Source organism: Mercenaria mercenaria, chromosome 1, assembly GCF_021730395.1.
Source record: "Mercenaria mercenaria strain notata chromosome 1, MADL_Memer_1, whole genome shotgun sequence".
NCBI classification, from domain to species: Eukaryota; Metazoa; Mollusca; class Bivalvia; order Venerida; family Veneridae; genus Mercenaria; species Mercenaria mercenaria.
The window spans coordinates 62,856,364-62,878,443 of record NC_069361.1 but is presented as its reverse complement, the minus strand read 5'-3'; the positions used below and the strand labels follow the sequence as shown (position 1 = coordinate 62,878,443).

General features: G+C 33.8%; 1 protein-coding gene across 3 annotated transcripts in view; it reads left to right on the top strand.

Moving 5' to 3' along the window:
• The first annotated feature begins 3,113 nt into the window (after positions 1–3,113).
• LOC123536113 (damage-control phosphatase ARMT1-like) overlaps positions 3,114–22,080 on the top strand; it is a 36,709-nt gene continuing 17,742 nt past the window's right edge. Inside the window, exons 1-3 of one of the 3 annotated variants that reach the window (XM_045318942.2) lie at positions 3,114–3,182; positions 19,475–19,580; positions 21,823–21,933. In XM_045318942.2, the coding sequence (XP_045174877.1) occupies positions 3,139–3,182; positions 19,475–19,580; positions 21,823–21,933 (261 nt within the window). In that variant the 5' untranslated portion in view covers positions 3,114–3,138. Of the gene's footprint in view, positions 3,183–8,995; positions 9,015–17,418; positions 17,545–19,474; positions 19,581–21,822; positions 21,934–22,080 lie in introns of those variants that run through there. The other 2 variants (XM_053549251.1, XM_053549248.1) reach the window with 2 other exon arrangements.

Genomic DNA, 22,080 nt, shown 5'->3' with positions numbered 1-22,080 from the left:
GGCACGACGGTCGTGCCGATAGACACTTCCTTTTAGTTAACGGTTACATAATGTTGTTTAAAGGCCATTTATGAACATAAAGTTAATAATTCTTTTTAAATGAGCCGGTATACGTGTGACAGTTCTTAGAAAATCGTTTTTTATTATTATTATTATTAATTTAAAAAAAAATAAAGTAATGAATTCGTACCGCCTAATATGGAATACAGGTCTTTACTCCTCTGGGACAATACACCCTGGGACTTTACACCTTCCAAACCTGAGACATTACTCCTCCAAAAGGAAGGTGTAAAGTCCAAGGTTTTATATATATATTTTTACAACTTTTTCATATATTTAATTATTTTATTCAAAATTATGAGTATAAAATCTTGTTTATTTTTTAAAAATCAAACTTTATAGCTGTAATAATACAAAAGTGAAAATGATTTGTGTCACACTTTTCTAAGTTCAAGATTAAAGTAACCTTAATATAATTGTTATGTTAATCAATTGATCATCACAAAAGAAACATTAACACCTGAATCTTTGATGTTTTAATGACCACTGATTGATAATATTTAAAGCATTAGCATCTTACAAACACAATAATTTACCAAGTTTGCACACCCAAATATAGTAACAAGAATTTCAAAGGTTAATTGATCCTTTGATGATGATTGCAATTAAAAATTTTAAAAGAATTAAATGTTTTGTGTGATATACTCATAATCGGAACAATGCACATTGGATAAAAATGGGCACAGTCTGTGTGGCGTCACGTACAAACTGTTGGGCTAGGTCCAGCATACATGGAGCGCATGTCTGTCTGGGATTGGATCCGTAAACTCCTTGTTCTGCCATTCCTGCCAAGCAATCATATCGCAACAACGTTTAACAGTCTAGCAGCGCGTGCTACCAATGACCAACAAAAGGAGCTTGTCCATTACATCAGACAACAGTGGATAGAGTCCGAGTTATTTCCCATTGAGAGCTGGTGTGTCTTCAGGTACAGGATCCGCACAAACAATGACATTGAAGGTAATAACTTAGCACTCTTAACCAGTTTAATATATTTTTATGGCAAAGTCAAAGAAAATGATCTGTTTTAAATCTACCTCACCATAAACAAAATAACATTCAAGCATAGCAATAATTACAAACAACGATTTAAATTACATTTTAATTTTAAATGCATTGTTCTTACAGACTTAGATAATACTGATATTTTTAAGAATTAAAAACATGTATTATTAGAAAGAATTATTAGAATATAATACATCACACAAGGAATATACAAGTGAATTATAATAAAGCAATGAAGGGTTAGATCAATAATCCCTTTTGAATTAAATTCTATTTACTGTATTCAATTCCAAATACATTAATATAATTTTATATATCTCCCTTTCAGGTTGGTACAACCGTCTAAACAGTGATTGTGGGTATCGGTCACTATCCTTCTACCGAATGTTGCCAGCTCTGCGGAAACAGGCCCTTGATGCCGAGATCGACATCGATGAACTACTTGACCATGGTGTTGGAAGACAACAGCGTCGCCAAACTGGACATTTGGGATCAGTATGAAAAAAAGGAACTGAGTGCAACCAAATTCCTTCAAGGAATCAGCCATGTTTATGGACCAGCCGGGTATATGGCTAAGTGAAAAATATATATGACTGTAAATATCTCAGGCGTGAAGTGCATGATTGCTGATTAGACACACATATAATTTACTAGGATATTATCTTTTAAATTTGTGTATTCTGATATACATTTAAGAAAGCGAACACTTCAGATAAATTAAGAAACATATATTTGTTAGGACTGTGTATTTTGTGATATCTTGGCTAAATATGACTATGAGTAATATGAGTAAAATTTCTAAGATGTGAAGTGCATGATTGATTATTAGATATACATATAAGTACATTTTTATATGTTAATTTGTTACAGTGTTACATGAGAATGAAATGATAAATTATGAAAATTATTAAAAAAAGTGATATATCTTTGAATTTGTTCTTTTCCTTCTTTAAGTTTTTTCCATGTATACTTCAATAAAACAATATAGGCATGTGATATGTGGGAATTAACTAATTGCTAGACATAATAGCATCTCTGGAATGTGACATTACTATCAAACAGTGACACTTGCTTGAATTGGAATTTCACAGGAATGTGAAAGATAATATTAACATGTAATTTAAGACAATATATTTTTTTAGAATTAACTTCTATTTTTGACAATATATATCATAAAGCAATGAGATCAGTTTTTAAACAGACAAATGTTGTCTCAAATATATGTATATTATCTTTTAAATTAAATAACTTCATAATACATTAAAAAATACTTTAATATTGTTTTATAAAATGTAATGACTGATACAAAATGCATTGACAAACACCTTTTAATTATCATTTTTAATATATAATCTTTCTACCTTCACAATATTTGACAAATAATCCTAAATTGGTCAATTACAATTCACATTAAGTTTGAAACAGAGTTATAATAATTTTAATACTGTAATAATTAAAAAAAAGTTTAAAAATGAGTAATTAATTAAAATATAATAATAATAAATAAATATGTTAAAAATGAGTTATTAATCAGAAAGCTGAATAATACATAAATCTGAAAAAAGCAAATTTCAACAAGACAGAATTTTGAACCAGCATCCATTCTTAAAACATTTACAAAAGAATTAAAATCTATTTGGAAAATATCAGTCAGATTTGGCTAAATATTTTGTGTTGAGAGCCTACAAAAATACCCAATTAACTTTTATTTCCCAAACAATTTCAATCTATTTCATTAACATCAACAGTGGATTAATATCCACATGCCTAACTTTTAATTATCAATTACTCAGTGTAACTTTTAATTATCAATTACTCAGTGTAAGTGTGACAAACTCCCTCTATTTAATCAAATCAATGTCAACTTAAATAATCAATAATTATTACTGCCTACACAATAGATATCTATAGTATATAAATAAGGGAGGTGTAAAGTCCTAGGGTGTAAAGACCTGGAAGAGTAAAGTCCAAGGGTGTATTGTCCCAGAGGAGTATTGTCTCGATACCCTAATATGTTCTTCGGCACGAATATTATTCAATCAAGAACACGGACGAATTCAAGCGTCTAGAAACATGGAGGAAAACAACCCACCTTCACTTTCAGCTAAATTTAAACAGTTCAGTTACATTTTCCGTCATATAATTTATATTTGACATTTTGTGAAGCCTATTTATTTTGAGGAAAATCTTTTTTCTTTCATGAACTGCAATAAGGTGTTAAATATTTAGTATTGTAATATGTTTTCGCGATGATACGCAGCGATTTTTTGGTCAAAGGGAACTAACAGTTTTCCCATAGACTTACATTGTAATGTTTTGGGTTATAGCCCTTTCCTAACATTTAAACTTTTGATGTCACCTACCCAGGGTGAAAGAACTATTCAAGACCTAAAAGAAACAGCCAGAAATATATCCTGATGTAATCCATTATCGGTGTACTAGCATTTAAAATGTCCGCATTTGAAAAACGAATAAATCACTTTTTATACTACTAGTAAATGTTTAAATAATTACCTTTTCTGCATTTAACAGGCTGATTTTATTTCATCAACCATCTCAGCTAGGCAAGCAGTGACCTATTTTACAAAGTCACTGTATCCGCCATTTTTGTTTTGATCTGTCACGTTTCACCGTTGCATACATAAAATAATACCTACCAGATTCTACTGGACTAAACTTCTGACCAAAATAGGTCATAATACCAAATAATAAACACACTGCTATAATTTAATAGAATTCTGTATTTATTTCAACCTGAAATGTAACAGGTATGCCATTTAATGTAAAATATGATATATCAAAAATAAATAAATTCAAACAATAACAACACTTCTGTTAAAATTCATATTCATGTACACTGACTGAAAGTCTCAATCAAATTAACTTTCTCCTGATAATATGAAATTAGGTGCTACCTAAAAAGCAGAGCTCCCGGCATGAAAAATCACCAGTGCCCGTTAAAAATTAAAGGAGTGGTGCTGGAATTATCAGGAATTATGGATTCGTTTAGGAAATTTATGTTCTTTAGATCTATTAAAATTATTAATGATAATTCGTGAATTCTGAATGCATGTTTTAGACTGCATCAAGATTAATCCTCGACATGTGAAAACTCCACAAATATTCTGTATATAATCAAAAGAAATTTTGATATAGATTAACATCTGCACCAAGATAAAGAAAAAAACGTACTTGAATAATTTCTGTTATTCTTATTACAACGTACTGCATCAACGATTTTACATAACTTATTATCATACTGGAAACCAGTCACAAAATGATAACTGCTTCAAACTGAAAAGCTTGAACTTTGAAAATTTCAAACCTAACAGAATCTCTTTACGCCAATAGCCAAAGGAATTCTGTGTCTTTACCTGTGAATGTTGGGCAATGAGGACTTAATGTAAAAAGTTAATGTTCCAATTCCAAAGTTAATAGAAATTAGAATTTACGTAATCCTGGAAATGACTATTGTAATTCTTTTAAATGTCATTATTGTCAAATTTTGGTTCTTTTTGGAAGGAAGAATGTGTCCAACTTTCAGTCAAAAATACTGCTATAACAGACGCCTGGTATGAGAAAATTACAATCATTTCCATGACTGTACAAAGCTTGTTTTAAACCCAAAAGTGGTTAATCTTTTAGCACTATAGAATAGGGATGGTAGTAAGAACCTTTTTGATGTTCGCCAATTTTTTTTTTTTTTTTTTTTTTTTTGGATTAACTCTGGTCAGTGATTTTAAAGCTAATGGATGAAATATATGTGAACGGGAAGAAGAGCATTATTTGCTTTTCACAGTTTAATGCCTGTATATTTTGATCCTAAAGCTTTTCTTTTTTTAAGTTATGTCTACTGACTACTACACAGGTACTACAGTGGAACCTGACATCAAAACTAAACACATGAATGACTTTAGTTATACAATATTTTCAAAACTCACAATAATGCAAAAAATGAAATAAAAAAAAAATTAAAAAAAAAAAAAAAACCTGGTCCAGGTGAGGTCCGAATTCGCGACCTCTGGATTACAACGCGAACTCGCTAACCACTACACCATTGTGGAGTTATGACGTCATAAGACAAACATAAGTATATATAATAAAGTTCAGTAATGGCAGCGTGACGAAAGTCGTTTCGAAATGAAAATATTGTGCTTTATTTCTTTTTTTCTTCGTAGAAAATGTATTAAGCACTTATTTCTTATTATCAAACGCTCATTTGCATTTTTATTCAATATTCAAAGCAGTAAGCGAGACGCTTTTGTCAACCGTAAACAGTAAGCGTCTACTGACGTGTTTACTGATTAATTACTATGTGCATAGTGTACTTGAAAAAATCCGAACAACACCGATTCCAAAAAGTACCACGAATTTTCAACTCGATAGTATACACAGTTAGATCTCTCTGTTCATTTTCTTTTTCATACGTCTAACCGTAATGCGACGCTGTCGGCGCCGCTTCACGGCGCCGGTAGCTCTGCTATTATGATTACAGACAGTTTTTATGTGCAATGAGGGCAGAGGAAGGTATCTCCCCTCCTGACACAACGGACACTAGAGCAAAACTTAAGGTGTGTCCAGTGATTACATACATCACACTGGGCCCACAAAACAATTTCCAAGATATAATCAAGGTTAAGTGCATCTGGTCTTGCCTTGTGACAAACACAGCAAAGATCTTGCTCATCAATAACTGACGTTTCTGACTCGGAGTCACTACTGACTACATTATGGTAGACACCAGATGTGCATGGCACTGGTAAGAGTGGTTTAGACCTTTTGCCTTTAGGTTCATACTTCCTTTTGCTTTTGGGTTCAGACTTCTGTGAGATTTTTTCACTTGGAGCAGGCTTCAGTAACATTTTTTTGGAGGGAGATCTAATGTCACCAGTAATGGTTGGTGGTATTTTCCTTTTAGGTGTAACACTGTGTACAACAGTGATTTTCTTTGAATCAAGGAACTTGCTATTCTCATTATTACAGGCATTAATACCGTTGTTGTCACCACCATTATAGATTGTTGCTGGGGCTGTTTTCATGCAGCTTATTTCCATCCTATTAAGTGGGTATATACCTGTCTTCCTAAATGATGAGATAAGGTTACCTGCTGTGACACCCTTGTTATAAGCATTGCCAGCCAGCTCAGCAATGTTGTACCTGTTTTAAGAAAATTCATATAAGCAAAGAAAAATAAAATAATTAGTTTTTTTTTTTAAACAAGGATGTTAACGGTTAATTTATCAAGAGGGATTCAGTTAAATGATAATTACATGTATTTCTTTTAATCAATTAAACATGCTTAACTAACTATATACCTGGTTACTTGCATTCCTGGATTTCTTCGCATGAATGTCTGACATTCACTGTAATAAGCATTCTTGAGGGGACCAAAGCACCCTACGTCCAACGGCTGAGTTATGTGAGAGGTGTGAGGAGGGAGGACGAAGAATACAACATTGTTCGCAGCAGCCCAGGTAGATAAAGTGAGGTTGACATGTGATTTATGTCCATCGAACAACACAAGAACTGCATGGTCATTAGTAGGAACAAGTTTCTTAAAGTGCTCATTTAAGAACTCAAGAAAGACAGCTGAGTTGGACCATCCGGTCTCTGACATGGTGCCAACAGATCCTGGTGAAGCACCCTCTAAAAGAGAATCACACGATCTCTTACCAGGAAATACAAAAAATGGAGGGAGTCTTGTTCCTGCAGCACTACCTGAAAAATACAACAGAAATACTATTTGTCAGAAATACAACAGAAATATTATGTGTAGTTTACAAATTAAGCAAAAACATGTTTCCATCATTTGAATTTATGGTGCTAACAGTATATTTGCATTAGCATAGTATTAGTAACTGATTAGCTAAAATTTTATAAAGTTAGTCTGGTTTACAAGAATTATTATGAGGTAGAAAACATAACGCATAAGACACAGTACCTGCTGCAATAACTGTGACAGTCTTCCCCTTGTTGGAAGTAACTGCCTGTGGGGCCTGCATGCCCTATTAATGCAAACAACATGGTGTGGATTGTGTTCCATCATTAATCCGGTTTCATCTACGTTCCATATGTATTCTGGGTGATTTGTCAGATCATACTTGTCCATGACATTTTTTAGCTCGACTATTCAAAGAATAGTCTAGCTATTCTACTCACCCTGGCGTCGGCGTCGGCGTCGGCGTCGGCGTCACACCTTGGTTAAGTTTTTGCATGCAAGTACATACAGCTATCATTTAAAGGCATATAGCTTTGAAACTTATTTATTCTTTTTCTAGGTCAATTACCAACCTCACTGGGTCAAGTTCCATAACTCTAACATGTATTTTGAGCAAATTATGCCCCCTTTTGGACTTAGAAAATTCTGGTTAAAGTTTTACATGCAAGTTACTATCTCCAAAACTAATGTAGATATTGAATTGAAACTTCACATGTGTCTTCGGGGTTATAAAACTAGTTGATAGCACCAAGTCCCATAACTCTGACCTTTATTTTGGCCAAATTATGCCCCCTTTTGGACTTAGAAAATTCTGGTTAAAGTTTTGCGTGCAAGTACATACAGCTATTACTAAAAGGCATATAGATTTAAAACTTATTTTTTCTTTTTCTAAATAAATTACCTACCTCACTGGGTCAAGTCCCATAACTCTGACATGTATTTTGGCCAAATTATGCCCCCTTTTGGACTTAGAAAATTCTGGTTAAAGTTTTACATGCAAGTTACTATCTCCAAAACTAATGCAGATATTAAATTGAAACTTCACATGTGTCTTCGGGGTTATAAAACTAGTTGATAGCACCAAGTCCTATAACTCTGACATGTATTTTGGGCAAATTATGCCCCTTTTTGGACTTAGAAAATCCTGGTTAAAGTTTTGCGTGCAAGTACATACAGCTATTACCAAAAGGCATATAGCTTTGAAACTTATTTATTCTTTTTCTAGGTCAATTACCAACCTCACTGGGTCAAGTTCCATAACTCTTAACATGTATTTTGAGCAAATTATGCCCCCTTTTGGACTTAGAAAATTCTGGTTAAAGTTTTACATGCAAGTTACTATCCCCAAAACTAATGCAGATATTGAATTGAAACTTAATATGTTTCTTCGGGGTTATAAAACTAGTTAATAGCACCAAGTCCCATAACTCTGATATGTATTTTGGTCAAATTATGTCCCCTTTCGAACTTAAAACTCTTTTGATATTTAACATTTTGGGTAATAATTTCCTGCTTCTGTGACAATATTTCGAATAGTCGAGCTTGGCTGTCTTACGGACAGCTCTTGTTAATTCCTCAAAGTACTTATCAAGCACTTCCTTTGATGTGCATCGTGCCCATACTAACGACAGTTTCTGAGGTTTGGATAGACAGACTTCAGGGTTACGGTTCTTAAATCCAGTGAACCAAGAATGTGTTAACTGTGCATCAGAAACAGATCTAATACCTAGGGACAGAGCAAAATCAGTTGCTAAATTTAGAAAGTCATGCCTGGTGTACCCATATCCTATCCCTGTCATGTATGAAACATGATCTACAAGTTGCTTTTCTTGCTCCCTTGTAAACACTGTCGATGCACCTGACCGTGGTAAGTCCACTTTACTTTCTACAGCTGGCTGCAGTCCAAGGGTCCTGTCTCTTAATGTGCTCTCTGGTACACCATACACACGTGCAGCCCTATAAACTGATACACCCTTATCTTTAACATCTCTATAATTATGCTTTCCAGAGAAGATCAGTGTTATAAAGCCTTTTACTTTGTTTCTTATTCTGACCAATGGTTGGAAGCTGAAAAAAGGGTGAAAATCCAATTAAAAATCAATTTAAATATATTGGTCAGAAGTTTAACTCAGTAGCTGAAAAATCGGACATAGCAGGTGCTCTGACGTCACTATTGTTTACATGAACGCCGAGCACACTTGGATCGATGTGGTTTTTTTGACATTTCAAGGTATATTCCTAATACTATGAGAAATTATGAATTATTTTTAATTGTTTTTAAAAAGTTTTCTTAAAAGAAGCAGAAAATAAAGTCTACTTACCCTCAAAAATGACATTCTTTACACTTTTTTTACTTTGACAGATGGCGGGAGCACTTGTCAACAAAAGTAAACCGGAAGTGACATAGTACGCGTGAATAAATCGTATATTTCGGATTGCACCGGTGATATGTTTACACCGATAATACATGAACAAGGGATACATGTTGACCATCATTTTTGTGCACTTTTTTCAGTAACCCCCAGTCCGGCAGTTAATTTTTGTTTACATTTCATGAAAATACTATATCACTAAAACAACCGAAATTTTCAAACAAAATACACCTTCAAATATTTTTTCCTCTATTAATCATGGCTTAGAACTTTAATTTAAAAAATGAAACAGTTTTCAGACATATTCAACAGATATTTCACCAATGAGAGACCACTTTACATTTTAAATATTTGTCTCGGAATACCATATACCTTTTCAACCAATCAAAGGCCCTGATAGTTATTTCCCTTTGACCTTTGGTCAAATGGAACTAATTCAATGTCCATAGGTCCAAATTAAACTCCAACTTGAAAGAATAATTAAAACTTTTATGAAATAAGGCAAATCGCTAAAGCGAGCTCAAAGAAATCCGGTTTAGCTAAAAATATAATTATAGCCTGGAGTTGCAGTATTGATGGGGACAAAGAGCTATAAAAATCAATAGATTGGCAACTTGAAAGGCATATAGAGCAAATCTCGCCAAAAAAACGTGACAACTGAATGAGATCTCGTTTACCGGAAGTGACGCATTCTCCATGCGCCATTTTGTGTGTGAAAGCAATTATTCATCGGTAATTAACTATCACCGTATGACCACGCTTCTTTTGATGGTAAGAAACATGTACTTAAGACTATTTCACATTAAACTAATGTTGATTTAGAAGCTGACATGTATTTTAAATGTAGTTTTAAAGGTACAAATTGTAACTCCGTGCTCGCCGATGTTTGTTTTAACTAAGATAACGCAGATTCACGCTCTGACACGAGATCACACGAGATTACAGCCAGTTGCCATTCTGTGTATTTTATACTTCTTTGATGGGGATAAGGATTCATCTCCTATGCATTTATCTAAACTTTGGTTAAATATATCAAAATGAACTTATTTTGATACATTATTTCTTGTGCATATTAAAGAGATCCAAGTTATTGAGTCGGCTAAACGCTGTCAAGCGTTTGACGAGTCCTTGCTATCGCACGATTTCTCATTCTTAAATGGCCTCACAACACAGCGAAGTGATGTAGTTCCATTGGATTGTCTCTAATTTCAAAGAGTTCATTGATCGAATGAAGTTCATTTATGTCAATCCTATTTGCTATGACCAATATACGATGTAATCTGTCATATTTATGACTTGTAATTGTGCAATACTCGAATAAAGCCATGTATTTTCTTCCGCGGTAACTCATTAAGCATAAACACGCATAACGATTCTGCGGGATTTGGTAATACATTTGCGCATATGATTATGGTGACGAATTTTATGCCCTTTTGTCACAAAATAGCAAATATGATGTTCACAAATTCAAATATAAAAACTGCATATTAACTTATTAGCCAAATTATCCATTTGTTACCCTGTCTGTTTCAAAAAATAATCTTTAAAATCATTGCGCAAATAACAAATTTATTGTGCTGTGCATTTTATGAATTGCGCAGACTTACAAAGCTTGCGTAACATCCAGCGAAAGACAGTTCGCGGATGAATCCTAACTACATTCTGGACACTTCTCGGCGAACACGCGTGACCTGTTTATAACAATGCTTCTACGACTTTCTGTGGGTTGAATTCTGTAGTCAGTAAACGGATAAATTATCGGAAGAAGAAGCTCTTACTGGTTTGTTTAGTTACTACTGATATTAAAAATGATATCAATTCTTATTTTTCGAGAAATAAACAAATCGGCGAAACATTAAAATGTATTTTCTTGTAGTTTTTTAAATCGAAAGTAGATCGTTTATGTTAGAGTGCTTTGACGAAACAAAACAATTTTTTTTATGAAATGATTTAAATAATTTCACCATAAACTTCAATGTCAGATACTGCCAATTGCTGCTAAACTGTCTTCATATCATCACAATTTGTAAAACATATTGTTGAAACTGGAGATTTTGGCAGTATAAAAGAAAGTGTAATAATATCCGGATATAATATTTTGGGTAAATATCGAGCTGTGTTATGAAATTTAAACATTAAAGTAACAGACATGATAGATATTATTGTAACAGAAATGATTCTAGAATTTATTTTTATAATACATACATAGAATCAATATCAGACTTATATTCTAGTGCTGAGGCATGACCTGAAAGTAAAAATATGAAGTGACAGTCATTCATACTTTGAATATTGTAATACTAAAAAGAATCTAGGTAATATTTAGAAATTGAAACATAAAATTTTCAGTTAGAAATCGCACCAAAGGCTGTATCAAGGGTCTACATTTTCAAAATTTCCTTGTGGTGATACCCCAAACCATATTTGCAGGAGGGGGTATCCTCCCACACCCTCCCCCCATATTGCCACTTTACAGTTTGATACATTTGCCCTTTTACAACCTGCCACAATGCCCATTTCAAAATCTGACTGCAGTTCAAAGCGGGAAGGAACACCCCTCCCCACACCCACCCTGCTACCGACCACGTAAAAATGGCTCAAATATTTTTTCAGCCCAGTCTGGGTCTGTCTGTCTACATGAATCAAAACGGATAATTGAAAGTACATAGACTTGGGGACTACTGACATGGTTTTGAAGGGGTTAACAGGTCTGAAATAGAATAAATGATGGTTTTTAAACTAAAAAAGAACTGCATTTATTAATATTGGTTATCTTTTCCGAAATTGGTTGCTAGTCCGAGTAACTTCTCTTAGTTTCGAATGCGCAATTTTCCTGCCAGTGTAAACATTCATGACACTATATATTGACACTCAGCAACATTTACATATCTTTAAATGCAAAAGTAAGTATACTTTAAATTCACATCCCTTATAATATGATTGAACAATACCTAGCGTGTGTCACGGTTATTGCCAGGCCCTTTATCTGTAAAATATCTGAACAGTTCTTTCGTCCATCCGTTACAAATTGTATGTGGCAATCCGCGCTATAAAATTTCAATATATAAATTTTCATATTCAAATTTTATCATGTGCGAATATATACCAGCCGATAATTGCCTGTTTTGGTAATGCCGGAGGCAAGTGTTTACTGGAAAAATGTTTATAGTCATGTGCAGTATCTTAGTGTCACCTGTCAACTTGTAGTTTGTACTTTCAACATTTTTATTTTTGCGAACCACTCTTCAATTTTAGAGAAATATATTGGGTTTAAATACTTGTATAATGTCAATCAAAGTTTTTCTAGGCATCGATTGAATGTCCATTTCATCTATTGTAACAAAATCTCTGTTCAGTTGGGGAAAAAAACTAAAACCAAACTGAAACTGGTAGACTATACTACCAGTACATCAATCATTAGCCAACTCTCAGGCCCTTCAGGCCTTTGATTTAAAACCAGCTTTCAATTTCAGATCGGAGCCATTTTAATAACATTTCCCCGATAAACAGTATGTCTAACTGTTCGGCGACTTCCCCTGGATTGAGATACAGTCTGTCGATCTAAACACTGTCTCTCGTTTGAAAGACAAAATGTCTTTCGATCTAAAGACTGTATTTAGCTTAAGTGTTGAAAAAACATAAAATCATTATTAAAACAATCATTTCATTACAGTCGCATTATTTATTCATTGAAACAACTTGTTATTTTAAGTAAACTTTACAAGAAACACATTATCATAGAAGTTTGCTTAAGCATTATAAATTCCCAAATAATTTTGATTTTGAAAATTTGATAAAAGAAAGATCATTTTCTATATTTGAAATAAATTTGCACATTCTAAAAAGAGAGTTTTAATTACTCTTTCATTGATTTTCATTGCTTAAGCTAATTTCAGTCTTTCCATTGAAAGACATTTTGTCTTTCGAACGAGAGACAATGTTTAGATTGCGAGATTGTCTCTCAATCCAGGGGAAGTCTCCGACCTGTCAAAATGCTGTCACCCAAAACTTAAAACTAAAACATTAAACTTATCATAAAAGCAATACGTTCTTATCATGAAAATGAACATATTTACTGGTATTTGTAATATTTGTATCAAGTAAGGTTAACCATAGCACTGGCATTGAGAACCACCTGCAGCCTAGCGGCCATTTGCAAGCAGCAGTATAAGAGGTGGATGATGGTGACATCCTTTGTGGTTACATTGTCCCCATTGAGTGTATACAAATGAGGTGCAACTATTTAACTTCAATCTTTCCATTTCTGGCCAAAAAACAAGATTTATTTACATCCACATATAAAACAAATTGAGGTAAAACAGTACTTCTTACAAGGAAAATATATAAGATGAAAGTTTGGGAATACCCTGTATGCTAATTCTGGGTAATGCATATTATTTTACTATATATTTATAATTTTGGCGGATGTTGCAACTACATCCTACAAATCATTGTTTCAGTTGATTAAAAAGTGTGGACAGTGGAGGAGGTTTTGTAACAGTGGTAAAAAGTAATAAGAAATTCATGAAAATTTACACATGGGTATTTTAAATCATCATCATTTTTCATTTAAAGTCACATTTTGCAAAGTTTGACAGCTAGTTAATAAGTTTACACAACCAGTGCAAAAACTTATTATGTCATATGACTCCCTGTTCAAACAAGCGCATGCTTAAACAAAATACTCGGATTCTGGTGCCCTACTGATTCAGGTATCTGTACGATAGTTATACATCATTTATATGTAACAAAGAAACTATTCACTACTCAAAAGAATTCGTGGGAACCTATTCACTTGAAAAGGAAGTCTACATTTAGTGTCATCATACTTGTAACAGCGAATATCATATGTTGCAAAATTTACGGGAAGCTGGTGTCACGGTGACGTCATTATCTATTCGCCCATTCTCATGGCTTTATGATTATTGACATTTTTAGCTCGACTATTCGAAGAATAAGTAGAGCTATCCTACTCACCATGGCGTCGACGTCAGCGTCGGCGTCACACCTTGGTTAAGTTTTTCGTACCAGTCCACATTTTGACAAAGTCTTTTGAGATAAAGCTTTGAAACTTTCAACACTTGTTTACCATCATCATGGCCAGTTATAGGCAAGAGCACATAACTCCATCAAGGATTTTGGCTGAATTATGGCCCCTTTTGACTTAGAAATCATGGTTAAGTTTTTCGTACCAGTTCATATTTTGACAAAGTCTTTTGAGATAAAGCTTTGAAACTTTCAACACTTGTTTACCATCATCATGGCCAGTTATAGGCAAGAGCACATAACTCCATCAGGGATTTTGGCTGAATTATGGCCCCTTTCGACTTAGAAATCTTGGTTAATATTTCGTACCAGTTCATATTTTGACAAAGTCTTTTGAGATAAAGCTTTGAAACTTTCAACACTTGTTTACCATCACCATGTCCAGTTATAGGCAAGAGTACATAACTCCATCAAGGATTTTGGCTGAATTATGGCCCCTTTTGACTTAGAAATCTTGGTTAAGTTTTTCGTACCAGTTTATATTTTTTGTAAAGTGTTTGACATATGGCTTTGAAACTTTTATCACTTGTTTAGTATAATAGTCTCTATCTGTAGGAAAGAGAAAATAACTCTGTCATCTGTTTTGGCTGAATTATGGCCCTTTTTAGCTCATCTGATTTTTTGAAAAAAAATGATGAGTTATTGTCATCACTTGAGCGGTTGTCGGCGTCGGCGTCGGCGTTGCCTGGTTAAGTTTTATGTTTAGGTCAACTTTTCTCCTAAACTATCAAAGCTATTGCTTTGAAACTTGGAATACTTGTTCACCATCATAAGCTGACCCCGTATAGCAAGAAACATAACTCCATCTTGCTTTTTGCAAGATTTATGGCCCCTTTTGTACTTAGAAAATATCAGATTTCTTGGTTAAGTTTTATGTTTAGGTCAAGTTTTCTCCCAAACTATCAAAGCTATTGCTTTGAAACTTGGAATACTTGTTCACCATCATAAGCAGACCCTGTACATCAAGAAACATAACTCCATCTTGCTTTTTGCAAGATTTATTGCCCCTTTTGGACTTAGAAAATCAGTTATCTTGGTTAAGTTTTATGTTTAGGTCAGCTTTTATCCTAAACTATCAAAGCTATTGCTTTAAAACTTGCAACACTTGTTCACCATCATAAGTTGACCCTGTACAGCAAGAAACATAACTCTGTCCTGCTTTTTGCAAGATTTATGGCCCCTTTTGGACTTAGAAAATATCAGATTTCTTGGTTAAGTTTTATGTTTAGGTCAACTTTTTCTCTTAAACTATCAAAGCTATTGCTTTGAAACTTGCAACACTTGTTCACCATCATAAGCTGACCCTGTACAGCAAGCAGCGTAACTCCATCCTGCTTTTTGCAATAATTATTGCCCCTTTTGGAATCATTTTCTTGGTTGAGTATTATGTTTAAGTCAACTTTTCTCATAAACTATCAAAGCTATTGCTTTAAAACTTGCAACAGTTTTTCACCATCATAAGTGGACACTGTACATCAAGAAACATAACTCTATCCTGCTTTTTGCAAGAATGATGGCCCTTTTTAGACTTAGAAAATCATGGGTAGGACAATATTTCTATTACACAAAAAAAAAATCAGATGAGCGTCAGCACCCGCAAGGCGGTGCTCTTGTTGGACTTTGAAATTAGTTCTGTTTTCATACAAGTCCATGTTTTGTCAAAACTATTTGATATATGGCTTTTAAACTTTGAACACTTGTTTATCATTATGATTTCCATGTGTAGGCAAGAGTACATAACTATTTTGACTGAATTATGGCCTTTTTTGGACTTTGAAATTGGCTCATATATTGCCATTTAGTGCAAGACTTATCGAAATTATAGTAATACAGGAACATTGTTTGTCTAATCTATTTATTTCTTTTGTCTGAATATCCGTGGAAATATTTTGACCCCATTCTTCAATCAATTCTTCGAATAGTCGAGCGCGCTGTCATCAGACAGCTCTTGTTTTAGCTCCACTCTTCGGAGAATAGGGGGGTTATTCTACCCCGCCCTGGCATCGGCCTGAGCTTTCGTGGTTAAAGTTTTTCGGCAACCTTTGTTTTTCTGTCATATCTTTGTTACTCTGGCTTATATCTTACTGTAATTTCACATAAACGTTGTCCAGCATACAAAAAAAGTATATGCGGGGGCTGGGCCCATTATACCAAAGGTCAAGGTCACAAAGGTGTTATACTTAGGTTATTTTTAAGGTTAAAGTTTTTTGGCAACCTTTGTTTTTCTGTAATATCTTTGTTACTATTGCTTATATCTTACTGTTACTTCACATAAACATTGTCCAGCATACAAACAAAGTATGTGCAGGGGCTGGGCCCATAATACCCAAGGTCAAAGTCATCAAGGTGTTATACTTAGGTTATTTTTAGCTCGACTATTCGAAGAATAGGGGAGCTATCCTACTTGCGTCGGCGTTAGCGTGAGCGTCACACAAATGTTAAAGTTTGCGTACCACCCCAAATATTTTCAAAGTCCATTGAGATATTGCTTTCATATTTTGCATACTTGTTTACCATCATGACCCCAGTCTGTAAAAAGTAGGAGGCAACTGTATCAAGCATTTTGACTGAATTATGGCCCCTTTTCGACTTAGAATAAATGTTAAAGTTTGCGTACCACCCCAAACATTTTCAAAGTCCATTGAGATATTGCTTTCATATTTTGCATACTTGTTTACCATCATGACCCCAGTCTGTAAAAAGGAGGAGGCAACTCTATCAAGCATTTTGACTGAATTATGGCCCCTTTTCAACTTAGAATAAATGTTAAAGTTTGCGTACCACCCCAAATATATGCAAAGTCCATTGAGATATTGCTTTCATATTTTGCATACTTGTTTACCATCGTGACCCCAGTCTGTAAAAAGGAGGAGGCAACTCTATCAAGCATTTTGACTGGATTATGGCCCCTTTTCGACTTAGAATATGCTTATTGTAATGTTAAAGTTTTACTCATTGCTTATATTATACTATCAAGCACTGAGAATAGTCGAACACGCTGTCCACTTACAGCTCTTGTTAAGGTTAAAGTTTTTCAGCAACCTTTGTTTTTCTGTCATATCTTTGTTACTATTGCTTATATCTTACTGTAAGTTCACATAAACATTTCCAGCATATAAACAAAGTATGTGCAGGGACTATGACCATTATAGAGAGACCGTACCATAGCTCTTCACATACTTTGATTTTTCAAACTAAAGTGATTTTTACAAATGCACCGGTTACGATAAAAAATGTAAACAAAGACTCTGTCTATAATCTTTGAAATGTATGATTTACACTTGATCTTAGTCATAATACCGGTTGACAGTGAATGCTAATGACTTCATGTGTTGCAGAAAGGTATTTAGTTTGTAACTGTAATTTCCCATCAATTGAAATCCTCTCAAAACTGGTTAAATAATTACTTATATTTGGACAAAGCTCACGGTCTTTTCCGTTCAACAGCTGCTAAAAAGGGCAAATATAAAAAATTCAGTCTAAGTTATATTTCACTGGTACTACCAGTTAGTAAGTTCATACTCTGAACAACACGTCAGAGAAATTTAGGCAAGTTTGACCGATTATGCTGTTGGCAGACTTAGATTATATTTTTTCTTTACACGAAAATTGCTGTTAGGTAACAAAGCGAATACGCCGATAATCCGGAGTTCACCGATTATTGTTCCAGTTCACGCAATGTAATCCAGGCAATTAAACTGCATAGCTATTAGCTGCTGCTGTTATAGGGAAGTGGTAGAGTGTCTGCCTTAGGTGTGAGAGGTCCTGGGTTCGAGTCCCAGTTAGAGCTTAACTATTTGCATTCTGCTAAAGCATAGTTTTGCTGTTATTAGACTGTTCCAGATGTTCTAATTTTTTAGCACACAGTATCATGGATCATTGTTTAGCAGTCCAGATCAAAGTTGAATGCTAAATCAAATGCACCCAATTAGAAAATATTCACTATATTATGTCCCTTTGATGTTTATGTGCTCCATGTTCAAGAAGAGTTACATTTCCTTGATCACAAAACTTTCTTTAACATGAAAATATTACATGCTCATAACTCCACACTTCTGGTTAAAATATTATCTATATTTCTGTTTTTGAGAAATATATGGACATTTGTCTTGATTTCAAAGCTTTTTAACTTCAAACCTATGATTTGAAAAACTTAGGTACTATCTCTACATTATACCCAAGGTCACAAAGTTGTTATATTTGGAAATTATTTTCATGTTAGATTTTTTTTTGAAAGCTTTGTTTCTTTGAAAGATAATGACTTGAAATTAAAAATATTTCTTTATAATGTGTGTTACAATCCCCATAACTCTAATTGTATTTTTGACAGAATTATGCCCCTTTCATACTTAAAATGTTTTGGCAATCTTCGCTTTCTTCATGTAACTTTAGTACAATATAAGATAAAGACTTGAAACTTGAAATGTATCTTTATCATCATCATCTGCATGAGTGGTAACAATCCCCATAACTCTGATTTGTATTTTTGACCAAATTATGTTCCTTTCATACTTTTTTTTTTTTTTGACAATCTTAGATTTCTGGACATAACTTTGATACTATATAAGGTTATGACTTGACACTCAAAATATATTTTTACCATCATCATCTGTATGTGTGGTAACAATCCCAATAACTCTAGTTTGTGTTCTTGACAGAATTATGCCCCTTGGTGTATCTTCCTTTTAAAGTAGAGGTCCCTTATTGAGACATATATTCATTTTACTGTCAAATTGCTGAATAGTGGAGCGCGCTGTCTTATGGACAGCTGTTGTTCAATTTTCTGGCCAGTGCTTGATGTTTTAAAAGAATTTTTTTTTTCAAACAACTGGAAATCTTTCTTGCATTATTTTTGAGTGATGAATAATTTTCCACAATCAAAAGATGGTCTGTATTCACTGCGATGAGAAGTACTTCCTATCAAGACCTGTCCGCTAGGGTGCGCTTTTAAACAACTTCCGACAAAACTTTTAAAATCCATCACCTAGTGTGAAAGTACACTTGCGTTACCATAAAGCTTGATTCTTGAGCAGGCCTTTTGGGCCTGCTCTTTGAGCTCGCTACTATTTAAATTTAGTATATATTTATTGTCATCATACAGATTGTATCAATTCAAAGTATTTTAATGTATAATTTCTGCAGAAAAGTTGGAAATCTATTTGTACTGTAAGCATGTTAAGGGTTAAATTTAAATCCCTGTCTTTAATGATGGGATTGTATTTACTGTCGGTTTAAGATCAAGAATTATCATATGTTTTTGTATGCATTTCAGTTCTTTCGCCTATCCAACAGTGAAGGAACGGATGCCATCCATTGTAGCTCGAGTTGCAGATACAGCTTTCAGAAGTAAATCTTGGATTAAAGAAAAATATGGGGAGGTATATTACTTCTAAAGAATTATAAAGGTATTGAAAATTATTCAAGGTGAAATTTTAAATATGAATTTATGAAGTACAAAGTAAAAGAAAATACTTGAAAGTAGTTTGTACTACACTCTGTTTACTCATGGTTCCTATACACATTATACTGTATTTTGTTCTAAGATATGTTTACTCTGTTTACTTATAGTTCCTATCCATGTTTATAGTTTACTCATAGTTATGCCTCCCACATTTATGTTGGGGCATTTACATAGCCACTGTCCATATGTCCGTACATATGTACGTCCTGAAGTCTTTGCTTCAAACTTTCGCAGATGAACAAGCCAGTCTGACTAAAGTGCTCGATCACCTTAAAAGTTAGATCTGATTTTAATCAGATTGATGACAGCCCATTCAAATTCATCTTTCTGTATAATCTGATTTCCAATACATGTACTGCTATTTTTATTTCCACCAATTTGGTTTTATTTGAACCAATCAGACGACTTGTTTCAACAAGCGTTTGGCTAAAAGTGACTGGAACTAGATTTTGGCCAAAATTAGTTTTCTTTAGAATAAAAGTTTTGTCATATGAATGGCAATAAAAGTTTTCGCTGCATTTTTGATCTATGAACCACAGTGGAACGCTTTATAATTAAGGCGGTTTACCTTCTGGTTACCAGTTACAGATGCTTTCCAATTTTAAATGGAAAAAATAGGAAAAATAACTTATTCCCATGTGTTTCCATAAGCAACACGAGGGCACAGTCATAAGAATTAGAAACCCATGATAATCAAAACTGAAATCCCAGGTTAATTTTAGATTTTTTTAAACTTCTACTTTCACTTTCAAAATGTTGAAATCAAGGCTCTGATTAGTGAACGTGAGTCTCAATAGCATGTCCTCAGGTCCAATGCATAGCATTAATAGGAGATGATTTTAATCAGACTGAAGAACAAACTTGATGTGCAGATGATAATAAAGGAAGGAACTTTTTACCACAGTTATTACCCTTTGATAGCTTTCCTATATAGAATTTAGAGAAAAATCTTGTGTGTCCAGCTCCTCAAACACTATTGAAAAGAAATGTTTGAAAGTTTCACAGATGGAAGAACCTTGATGTGAAAATGACCATAAATAATTGACTTTTTTCTGTAGCTATTTTTTCTGGAATTATGGCCCTTTCTTAATTTCACAAAATAGGCCATAGTGAAGAAATTTTGTGTTCAACTCCTCATACTCGTGAAGGTATGGATTGAAAGTTACTCCGATGCAGTCTTATCTGAATACAATTTGCTTCAAACTTTAAGTCGAACATCCTTCATGTGAAGATGTTCTGTACTAAAAACTTTGCTATTCAGAGGATGTTGCAGTATGTGGGGGCATCTGTGTCCTATGTCCACAATTCTACTTCCTTTACAAGTTTACTCTGTTTTCTCAGTTGTGTTACATGTTTATTGTTAAACTGTGTTTACTCATTGTTCCTATATATATTTGTATATTTATAGTTTACTCTGTTTACACATAATTCCTATACATGTTTACTCTGTTTATGCACAATTTCTATACCCATTTACTCATAGTTTACTGTGTTCGCTGTTAGTTCCGATGCATGCTTATAGTTTACTCATAGTTCCAATACATGTGTCTGTTTTTTCATAGTTCTATTATTATCTATCTTTATTATTAAACTCTTGTTAACTCAAAGTTCTAAAACACATTTATAATTTACCCAGTTTATTTATAGTTCCTATACATATTTTACTCTTCTTTCTCATAGTTTCTATATCACAGTTCTTGTACAGGTTTTACCCTGTTTACTTATAGTTCCTATACACATTAGCAGCTGAAAACTAGTGTGTTTATCTTTGGTACATGAATGTCTGCGTTATTGTGGTTTATGTTGTAGTGTAACTGTGATTAAGGAACGTGGCATTCCCTTTGTATATTCATCCTTGTTCTACTTTTCCCTTCAACCTCCTCCCCCACCCCCTTTCTACCCCTTACCACTTCCTCCCCCTGTATCTGTATCTGGCATAAATTTATATGTATTTGTTAGATTTTTGAAGCAACCCGTCTGTAATATTTTTCTGTTACAGCTTCTTTTTGTTGTGGGCCTACTTTGCAAATTCGTGGCTCTGAGGCTGTGTTTTTAGTGCTCCGTGCTTCCGAGAAATCTACCCTTACCTATTACCTTTTGTTTCCTTGTTTTCAGATGTTTGTCAAAGTGTTAACTTAAATATAAACTGCTATTTTAAGGATGGATCACATGATCTAAAGAGCCTGGCAGGTTGTGTTTCAAAGCTGCGCAATGAGATGATGACTGGAAAAGTTCTTGTACCAATACATGATGGACGCTCTGATGTGCAGGTGAGTGTGAAAAACAGTTTTATATTGTTCATACAAACAACATTCAGAAAGTTAAACTCATTAATACCAGCTATCACCTTCAGCATGTCTATGATATTAGGGATAGGTATTGTGATTTATATTTTACTGCAATATATTATGATATTT